General features: G+C 43.4%; 1 protein-coding gene across 1 annotated transcript; it reads right to left on the bottom strand.

Annotated features, from left to right (window-relative positions):
* Positions 1-4,677: 4,677 nt before the first annotated feature.
* LOC118754632 lies at positions 4,678-11,147 on the bottom strand. Its single transcript, XM_036489521.1, has 8 exons — positions 10,112-11,147; positions 9,703-10,028; positions 8,277-9,623; positions 8,061-8,201; positions 7,865-8,004; positions 7,664-7,803; positions 7,139-7,429; positions 4,678-7,052 (listed from the first exon to the last, which is right to left on the bottom strand). Exons 1-8 carry the CDS (start codon positions 10,419-10,421, stop codon positions 5,326-5,328), a joined length of 4,422 nt encoding a protein of 1,473 aa, XP_036345414.1. The 5' UTR covers positions 10,422-11,147; the 3' UTR covers positions 4,678-5,325.
* Between the last annotated feature and the right edge of the window lie 1,924 nt (positions 11,148-13,071).

Genomic DNA, 13,071 nt, shown 5'->3' with positions numbered 1-13,071 from the left:
GTAGTCTCGAAAATCCCGAAATACTCAAAAAATACCGAAACAGTCCGAAAACCTCGAAGTACTCCCGAGGATTCCGAAAATCCTCAAGAAGTCTCGAAAACCCGAATCAGTCCCAAAAATCACGAAGATTTTCGTTGAACTGGAAGTTGGAAGATAATTGAATATCTTATTTGCGTTGCATCACAAAAGTATTATTTACAAATCAAATAAAAAATTTGTATATCTTATTTTGTTGACAAATCGAATCACAAATAAATTTTATTTTTTATTTGGTCAACAAACCAAATCACAAATCAAATATATTTCTTAATTGATAGCGGATTTTAAATCAATAAGGATTTAAAAGCACGCAACCCTGCCACCGCATGACCATGACGTTGTTATATCTCTCTCTCTCTCTATCAACAGCAAATTTGATATGTTTCTACGCACTTCTACGGTACCCTGCGTACACGTTCGTGGGTAACCGCGCTCTAACACTTACTTTTCCTACGACCTAAACGGGGTTAGATCGCCGAAACAACAGCCCTTGGTCGGGTAAAACCCGAGTCATTCCGGTACGTAGAACCGGCTGTCGTGTGAATGTTTACCCCGTTTAGGTCGGCGAAGTATCTCAGAAGTTGTTCGTCCATAGGGCTACATTCGCTACGTTTTCTCCTACTCAGGGCTGGCATCGAGTCAAACCCAGGGCCAGAAACCTACACCTGCTGTGTATGCCAGAGACGACTATACCATAACTCCACCTCTGTCAAGTGCAATGCTTGCGAGGGGTGGTGTCACCTCAGAGTCTGCTCAGGACTACGGACACATCGGCAGTGGACCACGTAGTATGTGGCCCCCTGCTGCTCAAACAGAGCAGCCTCCACGGCAAACCTCAGTCCACCAGAGCAGCCTCACACAGTCACCACAGCATAACAACATAATAACACCACAGACCATACCACAGCCACGACAGACCAAAGAACACACACAGCCGCACCACCACCCAGACGCCGCCGCCAACAACTCCTGGTTCCTCCTACAATCTGCACGGTATGTCAGACCAGGATATTCCGTAATGTCACATCAGTCAAGTGCAACACCTGCCTTGGCTGGTGCCACTTTAGGGCATGCTCAGGTCTGCGTACCATGCGAGACTGGACGAGGAACTTCGAAGGCCCGTGTTGCGCTGCTCGGTCGCAGACCCCAACTGCGACGCCTCCCGCCACCACCACAGGGCGGCAACCATCACAGCAGCGCACACAGCCAACGGCAGTAAGAACACACACATCCCTTACACCCCACATCACAACACGTCTCCCGAACCACATGAAGCTCCTTCAATTTAACTGTAACGGGCTACAGAGCAAGATTGAGGAGATAACCGTCTTTATGTGTCGGCATGGTATATTGATAGCTGCGGTCCAAGAGACGAAGTTGCACAGCAATTCAACATTTTTGTATTGTGCCGGGTACAACGTGCACCGTCGAGATCGCGAGCGAGATAATGGTGGTGGCTTAGCGTTTATCACGCACCACACAGTATCGTCTTATCGAAGCAGACATCGACCGCAGGGATACCACCCTAGAATGTCAGGGCATTGCTATCCGGTCAGGCGATGTCGAGCTCGAAATATTTAACATATACATACCCCCTGTCACCTGCTGCCCGGCAGGATATCACCCTGATATAGGTGATTTTAATGCGCATCACGATCTTTGGCATTCAAGCCTGTCAAACGATCGTAGGGGAACAGAATTGGCTGAGCAGATAGACGATTCGACATTCTGCACAATGAACGACGACGCACCCACCAGAATTATGGGTAACTGCAGCAGCTCGCCAGACATCACCATAGTCAGCGCTGGTCTGATAAACAGCATAACATGCGACCTATGCTGACTTTAGCATCAGACCATCTACCCATAGTCATCTCGATAGATAAACCAACCGACTTTGCCTCCGCTAAACACCGGACCTATATCAACTTCTCTAAAGCTGATTGGAAAGGTTACGCGGAGTTTACTGAAAACACCTTCACTGCGCTTCCCACACCAACCGACGTCCATCTCGGTGAACGTAAGTTCCGCAGGGCTGTCACTGCTGCTGCAGCTCGCTTCATACCGGCAGGATGTATAACGGACCCACGTCCAAACTTCCCTGCCGAAGCGGCTGTTCTAGCCGATGAGCGCGACAGCCTTCGTCAGGCCGATCACGAAGATCCCCGTATTAGGGATCTCAACGCGGAGATTCGGCAACTAGTAAACGTACATAAGCGGAAGAAGTGGGAGGAACATCTGAAGACCTGTAACTTCGCCTCTGGTGTGAGTAAGCTTTGGTCAACCGTGAGGTCACTGTCCAATCCGACGAAGCACGACGACAGAGTCGAAATTTCTTTCGGCGACCATGCTTCGTCGGACCCGGAGCGATGCGCGAGCTATTTTAGCCGGCAGTTCATACTGCATCCTCCGGTGGACAAAGCCAAGCGTCGAGTGACCAGAAGGCTGGACAAACTGCCAACAACTTGTGCCCCCCTTGCTTTCACTTGCGGTGAAGTTCAGGTGGCCATCGGGAAGGCGAAAGCCTCCAAAGCCATGGGTCCCGACGGAATATGCATGCTGATGCTGAAAAATTTGGGTCCTGCGAGGGTAGCGTACCTAACGGAGGTCCTCAACTTGTCAATGGCCACTCTCATCATCCCAGACATCTGGAAGGTGGGGAGAGTGGTCCCACTGCTCAAACCGGGGAAACCTGCGTTATCGTCCGATAACACTCTTTCCCCGGTAGCGAAGACACTCGAGGCCTTGCTACTCCCGTACTTCACAGACCACTTGACCCCAGCGAAGCATCAGCATGGTTTCCGTAAAGTGCACAGTACAATAACAGCACTTAACGCCATAAACACTCAGATAACTCGTGGCCTTAACCGAAACCGTCCTTGTGAGAGAACGATTCTAGTAGCGTTGGACTTGTCAAAGGCGTTTGACACCGTCTGCCATTCCACGCTACTAGAAGATATAGAGGCCTCCTCTCTCCCACAGAGGCTCAAACGGTGGTCGGCAAATTATCTGAGTGGTCGACATTCGTCGGTAATGTTTAGAGACAAAACGAGTAAACAGCGAAAAATAAAACAGGGGGTTCCTCAGGGTGGTGTCCTTTCCCCGCTACTGTTTAACTTTTACATTTCAAAGCTCCCTCAACCACCAGAGGGAGTCTCGATTGTCTCTTACGCCGACAATTGCTCGATCATGGCGACTGGGAATGGAATTGATGACTTGTGTTCGAAAGTAAACGGATATCTCTCTGACCTTTCTCGCTTCTTCACTGCAAAGTGTCTAGCCCTCTCCCCTACGAAATCCTCTGCGACCCTGTTCACAACTTGGACGAAGGAGGTCAGGCTACCGCTAGGAATTCACGTCGATGACACACCAATTCCGACGGTGAATAATCCTAAAATACTCGGGAGTAACATTCGACAGCCTGCTCTCCTTCTCGGCGCACACAACCGCTATTGTCAATAAAGTACAGAGCCGCAACAAGGTCCTCAAGTCGCTTGCCGGCAGTACTTGGGGCAAAGACAAAGAAACGTTGCTGGCAACATACAAGGCTATAGGCCGGCCGGTTGTAAACTACGCAGCATCAGTGTGGTCGCCGGGGACTAGTAGGACGCAGTGGACGAAGCTACAGACGGTACAAAATACAGCACTCAGGACAGCGACAGGATGCCTCCTGATGACACCAGAACACCACCTCCACGATGAGGCAAAAATGCTCTCCTAATTGAGCACAACACGATGCTCTGCAAGCAGTTTCTTGTTGGGAGCCACAGATGTGGCCACCCAAATAGACAGCTGCTTGCAGGGGAGCCCTCGCCGAGGCACGTCAGGAGGCATCTATATGAACTGACGGACGAAGTCCAGAGGTTCATTAAGCAACCTCTGGACCCGTCAGCTCATAGACAGGCCCTGAACGGCATTCACAGGGACGCAGTCTCGAGTTATGTAGACTCAAGACCTGTGAAACCGTTCTAGGCACACAAACACCGGACATTGACATGACGGAACTCCATCTGCCTCGGGAGACCAGAACGACAATAGCCCAACTTCGCTCTGGCTACTGCAGCAGGCTAAATTCCTACCTGTCTAGGTTAAATGCGGATGTGCCGAACGAATGTCCGGCATGCGGAAAGACCCCACACGACTCGAAACATCTATTCGCATGCCCGGAAAACCCCACAACCCTAACGGCGTCGTCCCTATGGACTGACCCCATAGAGGCTGCACGCTTCTTGGGGCTGCCGTTAGCGGAACTCGACGACAACGACTGAGATATCAGCCGATCTGGGCGGGGTTGTTGTAGCCGCTAAAACAACAACAACAACAACTTATTTTTCCTCTTCCAGCGATAAGTGTCCGTGTCCAACAGCAACGGAAAAAGATATGCAAATAACCCTTTCCCACTGAGAGGAGCACACATTACAAAAAATAAACCACTTGTTCTGTTTTGTGGGTTATTTTTTCTCTTAAATAGGGAAGGTTATTTTGGGACAATTTCAAAGTGTTGAGGGATATTTTCGGCCTCTGATCTCAAGCAAATCGTTTTTGAAAACGTTAGCCAATCCTGCTAGACTTGCAGATCTCCTTACCCACTAACTGCGAGTTGTTCAATGTAACGCGAAGCGCGTGTTTTTTAGTTAATTAATTTTTTATGGTAGTCTTTACTTTATTGCAATTTAAGATTTTATGACGACTAATCCTACTAAAAAAGATTTCGACGCAAATTTCCATGGAAATACCAAATTTTTCAACAGTGGTTGTATGCTCATATATATATAAATATTTATAGGTATATGTATATGTTTAAGTTAAGATTGGTTAAGCAGAAAAACATGTTGACGTACATAATCATCGTAAATAAATTAAGGAAAACTAGTCTCTTACAACTCAGGCTAAGCTACTCATAGATATATATATTTATATATATATATATATATAAATATATATAAATATATAAAAAGTTATACAATATATAAAGTATTTACAAATATGCTGCAATCTGTAACAATAATTTTTCTTTTTTCTTATGTGGATTTTCTTTTCATACACTAACACCGAAAGACTGAACAGCTTAAGCTTCAAAGGTCATACGTTAACGTTCTGACCAACACTTACAGTATTTCTTCGCTCTAATTTTTTCTTAACGAATAATTCCTTCGCTTATATCAAAGTTTTGATTTCCTCAGCTGTTGATTAGCCAGTACTATAGCTTTTCGGCCGGCAAAAACCAATTTGTTTCCATCATCGCAAACGCGTTCCGACTTTTATCGACTGCCTCAGCACATCGCTTTAGTGTAATGATGATGAATAGCTGTTTGTCGTTGAAGTCGATGTGGTTGCCACATTACTATTATCCATGCTAGCCATGATGGAGCTAAGTAGATCAGCTGGTGCTGGTGTCGACGTCTTGCTTATGGAGCCCGCTTTTACGATTTTATGTGTTTTTCGTTCCACTGGTTGCTCCGCCGCACCAGTTGTCAATCGAACTGCAACGCTGCTGTTATTGGATTTCGTTTTGAGCGTCGCCGTCGGTTGTTGGGTTGAAATTGGTTGTAGCGCAGATTGCGAAACAATTACAACTGTTCTCGCTTGCTGATAGTTGCCTTCACATACGACTGGCGCCGCGAGCATCGCCCTTTGATTTTCTAGTGGTACTGTTGACATTGGTAGCGGTGGCGGCAATGGTAGTGCTATCTCAGGCGGCAACGGAGGAAATGCCATAACCACAGGTGCAGCCACTTCAATTAGCTCCTCGGAAACCGTCACCTCTTCTTCGTGGTCAACCACCAATTGTGACTGACAGAGCGTCGCGGGGTCAGTTCCAACGGAAATAATATTCAAAGTATCTGTTTGGGAGCTGAGTGTGCAATTTTGGGCCTCTGATTCAGAAGTCAATACCGAATCCGTTGCTAGGGGAGCCATAGTTGATGGCAGTGAGGCTGTGTGGGATATGTGCGGTAACTGTACGTTTGGTAACATCGACTTGGTGTTGGTCGGGCATGTAGCGTCAGAGATGGTAGCGGAGGGAGTAGAAGGCTCATCGGATATAATTTGTACTTGAATTTTGATCTCGGGTTCTTTTTGATTCAGGCTGTTTACGTAGGCCTCACGATGTGTAAAGGGCGTTTGAGGCACAAGTGGCAAGGGTGTTGCAGGCACTGTCGGCTCCGGCAGTTTGGGTATCTTTTGGGATGTGGTTGTGGACGCAACTGATGCTGCCGCTGCAATTGTTGGTGAGTATAGCGTCGTCGTATTAAGTAGTTCTGAGTTTGATTTTATAACATTTTGTGCAATCGGAGCACAAACTTGTGTTTGAGATTTTGTATCCGAGTGTAAAGAGAAGTTCTTGGGCTTGTTATCATTTGGTATATCGCCATTCGTGTTCAACTTATGCGGTAAAGTACTACAGCTACTGTTTGTGCTGCTGTTGCTTCGTCGTTCAGGTGTTATAGCCTGTTCCTGTGATGGTTTATCCTTGGATTCTTTGTTCTTGTTCAAAGGCTTCTCATTGGTACTTGGGCCAAAACTTGCCAATGGTGATGTAGAAGCAGAAATAATTGCGCTGAAGCTGTTCCCCGTGCTACCGCTTTCAGCTGCTAGAGTAGCGAGAACACCTTGTTCATCGCCAGCCACCATTGACTTCTGCAATTTGTGCTCCAGCACCGTTTTGCGCATATCAATTCTACTATCGTCCATGATTGCTTTTCGTTTACGAGCTGATGATGGCCCCATTTCAGAACCGTCTTTTGAATTGGAATCCTCAGTGCCACTTTCACTTGAACGCCGTTCTTTTCCATCAGTGTCGATGAGTTTCGTCTTCAACTCTGACTTTTTGGCTTTCCCATCATAGGACCGTTTACATGGAGTGCGCTTGCCATGATGCTCATCATGTGAAACAGGATGTGGCAACAGGGTCTGTTTCTCTTTATAGTGCGGTGGCTCAGCCAGCACCGGATTATTTTTCTCATTGATAACCTCTTGCCCTGGATAATACTGACGCAAGCGTAAGTGCCAAGCTACAAGTAGGGTTAAATTTAATATGAGAAATTAACATTCAAAGTTTTATTCCATGTCGAAAATATGGTCGGCCGTTATCACTTACCAATACTGGTAACAGCTGTAACTGTCCGAAATTGATGTATAATGTTTCTCGGCAAAAAATAAATGTCATTATCGCAAAGCTGAATGCGAGAATAACGAATACCCTCCCGTCGTAACTGATTCAATTTCGCATCCTCAATCCATTGCACGCACTGTGATATCGGTGGCTCATGTAAATCAAGTTGCAAGATGCCTACAAGGTAATTAAAGTCCTGAGCAGCAAAGGCCACTACATCTTTAGTAATACGATTGTGAGTATATGGTTGGCCACAGTGAACAGCTTTAAGAATACCTAGAAAATAAAATATTTATTTATTTATTTATTTATTTTTTACAGTCTGTTAGACTTATATTGCAACAAAGATTTAACATTCTTATAATTAGATTTTAGATTTAAAATATAAATATTAAATATTAAATACAAAATACAAAATGCTCTACAGAAATTTTTTAAATAACATTATTTCTTTATCACTGCAATTTATGAGTACGCAGTGAGGGAGCAATTACATATTAGTTTACATACCCACAGCAGCCGTGGTATTTCGCTCGTGACCGTGTCCAACATGATCAGCGTGTGCCTTTGTGCGATCTTCAATCATGGTCTCTCGTGCCTCAGACAACCTTGGTAGGTACTGCAGGTTGCGCAGCTCATTTATACGTGTACTTAAATTGTGATTGAAAAAAAATGTAATATTTCTAAACGAGGCAAAGTAATGGGCCCTACCGTTGTCGTTTCATTGGTGTTTTACTATTAAGCTCCGCTGTAGGCACTAGCTGCTCGCCTGCGCGTACCCATAATATTGGCCCATCATTGGAGAGGCGAGGATCGGTTTGTAAAATCGAATATGAACCCCAAGGCATAGTCTAGATATAAAAATGTATAATCACTTCTAAAACGGCTTTATTAAAAGAAACAATACCTTCTTCAAAAAAGGATTGGACTCAATGCGACCCAACAGGTCTGGAAAATATCCACCCACCTCTTCATGCACCTTACCAACCAAACTTATTTGATGCAATGGTCCATAACGAAATGTGCCTTGGGAGTAATTTCGCACAACCTTAAAATTATTGCATTTAATTAGTTCAAAGGTTATAAATAATATTTTTATAGTTGTTGAGGCTTGGTAACCAACCTGTTCGTTGTACTGTGCCATTGTGCATGTCTCAATGTCGGAGTTTCGTCCTAGAACGCCTGCTTTTACCGTTAACGTTGAATAATTCTCAGCCATATGTTCCAATAAATCGGGCAGATAACGTGCAGCATCATGAACAATACCCATGACATGCAATGCATATCCCTGATCATCTTCCGCTAAGCAAACATTGAAAAACTCCTCCACCAATTCTTCCATCTCTTCCGGAGATAGTTGCTCTAATTCGTCTTGATAGAGATGTACAACAGAAGCGCCCCCATTTGGATGTACTTCTATTTCAAATAATCTTCCATATTTGAGGTGTTCCAAACCTTCTGGTGGACGTTGCAGACGCCGTCGTGGAGTACTAAAAACGAATGGTTTATTTTGGTGAAATTGTGTTCCAACACTTGCACGACGTATCTTAGATCTTTTGTAGCATTTAGAACAATCACGACTGCGAGATGATGAAGTAGATGTCGGTGTTGATGTCGACGTTGACGATGTTGAATGCTTCGTGTTTGAAGATGATGAAGAAGTTGAGTTTTTTCTATGGTAATTATTACTGGATGATGAAGATTTGCGAGCACTCGAACTGTATACAGGGGCAGACGTCGAATGCATGTTGCTACTAGACGATTTATTCCCCGATGTGGTTTTTAACGTAGTATGTGAGATCACGCGATTCTCATTAAGTGTTTCGCTCTTTACCTCTTTCTGTGTGGAATTCGCATTGGGTTCGTTGCTGAAAATCAATTGGCGCGTAACGTCATCGCGAGTTCTTGACGCTGCTGGTGTGCAGCTAATTTTTCCTCCTGCCATATTCTCAATCACAATGTTACCATTGCATTCTGTTTTGAGCTTTTCTATATCAACTACATCCTGTTTTAGTGCTGCTGCAGTGTCATCAGAAATAAGTTTAGTAAAATCAACCATGCTTATACCGTTATTTAATTTTTCGTCACCTTCTACAGCGGTGGCAGAAATTCGTAATGAGAAATCTTTCTCTAACGTACCTTCGTTTTTATTAGCTTCATTTATTTTGTATTGGTGCACTTCAGATGTATTAAACTGGTTCTCATTTTCGCTTTTAATTTTCAAAACATCTGATAGTTTTTCAAGTATTTTATTTTCTGGTTCCTTCATTTCCACTTTGATTGTGTTTACTGTTTGTAATATTGATTTATCTATATCGACTTTCTGTGGCCCAACTACGATATCTTTCATTATTATAGAGCGTGTACGACTATGTGATTTTGTTGAACTACTGTGACTACCCCTGCTGCTATCAGAACTACGACGTCTATGTCCTGTTAAGGAACTTGCAGAAGATGATGCAGAAACTACCTGTAATTTAGAATCAATACATAAAAAAGAACATTTAATAAATACTGAATTTTTAAGTTTAAACAAAAAACAAGTGTACCTTCTCCTTGTCTTTGTCACGTTTAGAAGACGAGCTGGACTTGGTGCTAGGCTTTGACTTTTCTTGTTTATGAGTGGCTTCTCTGGTTTTATCGCTGCTGGTGGAAGACGTCGAAGGTCGCGAATGAGAACTAAGTTCTTTGTTAGAACGTTGTTTTGTTGATTCCTTATCCCGATGGCGTTCTCGATCTCGTTCTTTTTCACGAATTTTATTTTTGTTACTCCCGCGATCTCTATCGCCATCACGATGATCCCGGTTTCGTTCTCTATCTTTCCCATTATCTCTTACCCGATCCTTTTCCTTCTTTTTCTTTTCATGATTTTTATCTACAGAAGTCAACAATTTCAAATACATTAATATACATACATATATATGTATGTACATACATACTTCAGCTATTACAACTTACCTTTATCATTTCGGCATTTTATGTCAATATCTGTGACTTTTTGTGAAACATCCTCTTGTGGGGTTTCTAGGCTTAACGCAATGGAATGTGGAATTTTGTGTTCTTTCCCTGCACCTTGTCCTCCACTTCCGTCAAGTGCATTCATTTCAACATTTGATGTTGCATTAAGCTGACCGTTGACAGGTTCATGCGACTTCACCTGTGCTACTGTTTCTTTGTTTTGTTCTAGTGTTACGGCTGTTTTTTCGCCACTATCATTACACCCTGTTTGCAAGTCTAATTTATGTGCCGTTGCCTTTGTATTTTCCATTTTTTTATTAAATACATATACTTCTTAGTTTAGTTTTGTCTTCCTTTCCTTAGGTGTTCCTCAAGTTTTCTAAACTGTCCGCAAACTTACACAGAGGCAATAACAAAAATCGATGAATTTACCGCCAGATCGTTTCTAAACACCTTGGCCCCCTACCTCTTCGACAGCGATTTTCACTGCGTAGTTTTCAAAGCGCCAATAGTGGGAGCACGGACGTGAGTGTTAACACGACAATAGATAATACACTGTTTGCCACTTCCACTTTGCCGAAATGTGCCACATAAATACTATAGTTATTCGAATTCGCTGGCGTAAAATATTACCTAAACACATGTAATTGAAAAACCTCTCTGGGGATTTCTCGTCAAGAGTAATTGCAGTTCACCTCTTTTTCGAGAATTTTTCAATGCACTTGCGCTTGCTATGCCCCTACGCAACCCTACGTTGCTATAACTTCTGCTACAACCTCTGCTGCTGCAGTGAATTGTTTTCGTTTTTTGTGCCGCTGCTGATATAGTGGCTCGGAATATCGCCACAATTTGTTGCCCAGAGGTAACGGCATTTAATACGATTTAGTAAAAACTGATTCTTCACACGCTTTAGCAAAATAAAAATATATTTTCAGGATTTTTCACATTTTATTACAAATTTTCCATGCGTTCTTGCACATCAACACAATTTCTTGACCACGAACTTACGAAGCGAGCTGTGATGTTCGGGTGACGTATTTGGTAGCGCAGGGCTGCATTTTTAAAACCGAATATTTATGATCCACTATAGTTGTGTTTATTTACTCATTTCCAGGAAAGTTTATAACGAATTCTCTGTCAGAAACATAAAATTTAATTAGATTGCTGATATTTTTACGGCTAAATATGTAAAATCGACAGCAATTTTCACGAGTAAAAAAGCAGTACAAAATTATTTTCTTGCCGTTCATTGTGGCATACCTTTTGCGTATGGCGTTTTGCTGGCATAGTTATAAATGTCACGCAAAGCCACAAACTTTTATCTGGTATCAGCTTAAGCTGTTCTATTGTGCTCAGCATGCCTTAATGATTGGTCTTTACGCTGCCCTTTGCTCCCTAGTTGGCCGTCGGACCATCTCCAGGTCATATATCAAAAGTTCCAAGTCCGGATCCTCCTGCTGACATTTCCTTAGATGACCTTACTCCCACTCTTCTTCTATTTTTATTATCATTATCCAGACGTCTATTATGTCTTCTTTGACCTTAGCTTTTGACCAGTGTTTACATTCCAAACTACATGGTCGACGGAACATGGCATCAACACTACCCTTTCAGTATTCAATAGCAAAGTCATAACCATGATAAAAACATTAGAAGGTGAAATCATTCTCTCAATTCGTCGGCCATGATTTTTTTCTGACGTTTGCAAGCGTTTTAAAATCATATCAAATTGAAAATAAGGAAATGAAATTGTTCACAATTGTTGTTGTTTGAGATTAAAAATGAGAATGTGTGTGAGCTTGAGCTCGAATTTTAAAATTATATTGCTGGCAAACTTCAGACTGCCTCTAAATGATTTTACCTTGTAATGTTTTTATCATGGTCATAACAATACGCCTTCTATCGCATAGCCACAAACATCCAAAATAAATGTTCCACCTGGAACCGGATACCCTAGCATAGGTGCAGTACATAGCCATTCCTTCAGTACTTCGAAAGCCCCCTCCTGTTCGTTGTTCCACTTGAAGGCTCCATTTCTCCTAGTGAGCTCATGGATGCTATTGGCAACGCTGGTGAAATTCTGACCAAATCGGTGATTGTAAGTGCATATCCCCAGAAAACTTCGTAGCTGGTGCAAGTTCCGACAGACGTTTGTTTCTGAGTCATTGATTTTACTGAGGTGGTAGCGAAAGGAGTAGTGTCCCGTGTAGTACCCAGTGACAGTTTTGGGGTCCTCTCTGCCTAAATTGATTAGTTTCTTTGGAACTACTTTTCAATGACAGATAAATCGTTTGGCTTGTCTTTTCCCTGGACATTCCATCCAACGCCTGTTGAACATTTTGTCTACCCAGTTATTTATGGTCTCCTTTATATGTGCTTTGGCGAGCCCACAAAAGGGTTGCGGACCATAACATACTGCGGCAGCTCCCTGTTTCGCTAGGCAGTCAGCCTCCTCATTGCCATCATGTCCCTCATGCCCCGTACGTATCCTAATTGAACTGTGTTCTTGGCATCAAGAGCATTTAGGACGTTGAGGTAATCATATACTAGCTGAGAACTTATTTTATGCGACTTCAGGGCCAGTAGGGCTGCCTGACTGTCCGACATAATTCAGAGATGGTGGCGTCGCTACCCATTGTTATCGATTTTTTAAAGTACGGCCCAAAAATGTCAGCCCCAGTTTTACCATTTTCAAGCTTAGATCTATCTGTGTTCCAAACCTCCCCATTAGGTTTGGTGTATGGGTTCCCTGTACTCCAGAGAGCTCGATCTGCAATGTTTACCTCAAATTTCCTAGAGATTTCTAGTTTTCTAACTATTGCATCGCGCATTTGCAGTATGGGGTCATTAGCGAATTTCATTAGGACCTTCATGTGACCCGTCATATTTCCGATTTTCAGGCCGGAAGTGTTTAGGATTCTTAGTGCCGCTGTGGTAGACGCCTTTTCAATTAAAATAGG

The sequence above is a fragment of the Rhagoletis pomonella genome, unplaced genomic scaffold, assembly GCF_013731165.1.
Source record: "Rhagoletis pomonella isolate Grant_MI unplaced genomic scaffold, Rhpom_1.0 Rhpom_scaffold_04269, whole genome shotgun sequence".
Classification (NCBI taxonomy): Eukaryota; Metazoa; Arthropoda; class Insecta; order Diptera; family Tephritidae; genus Rhagoletis; species Rhagoletis pomonella.
The sequence above is the reverse complement of the archived record's forward strand: the minus strand, read 5'-3'. Positions and strand labels throughout refer to the sequence as shown.

Excerpts from the sequence above, each read along its gene's own strand:
- LOC118754632 (XM_036489521.1), bottom strand. The coding sequence starts at position 10,421 with ATGGAAAATACAAAGGCAACGGCACATAAATTAGACTTGCAAACAGGG. Across the intron at positions 8,005-8,060 it reads CCAATCCTTTTTTGAAGAAG|ACTATGCCTTGGGGTTCATA; the intron begins GTATTGTTTCTT and ends TTTTATATCTAG. Across the intron at positions 7,053-7,138 it reads TACAGCTGTTACCAGTATTG|CTTGGCACTTACGCTTGCGT; the intron begins GTAAGTGATAAC and ends CCCTACTTGTAG.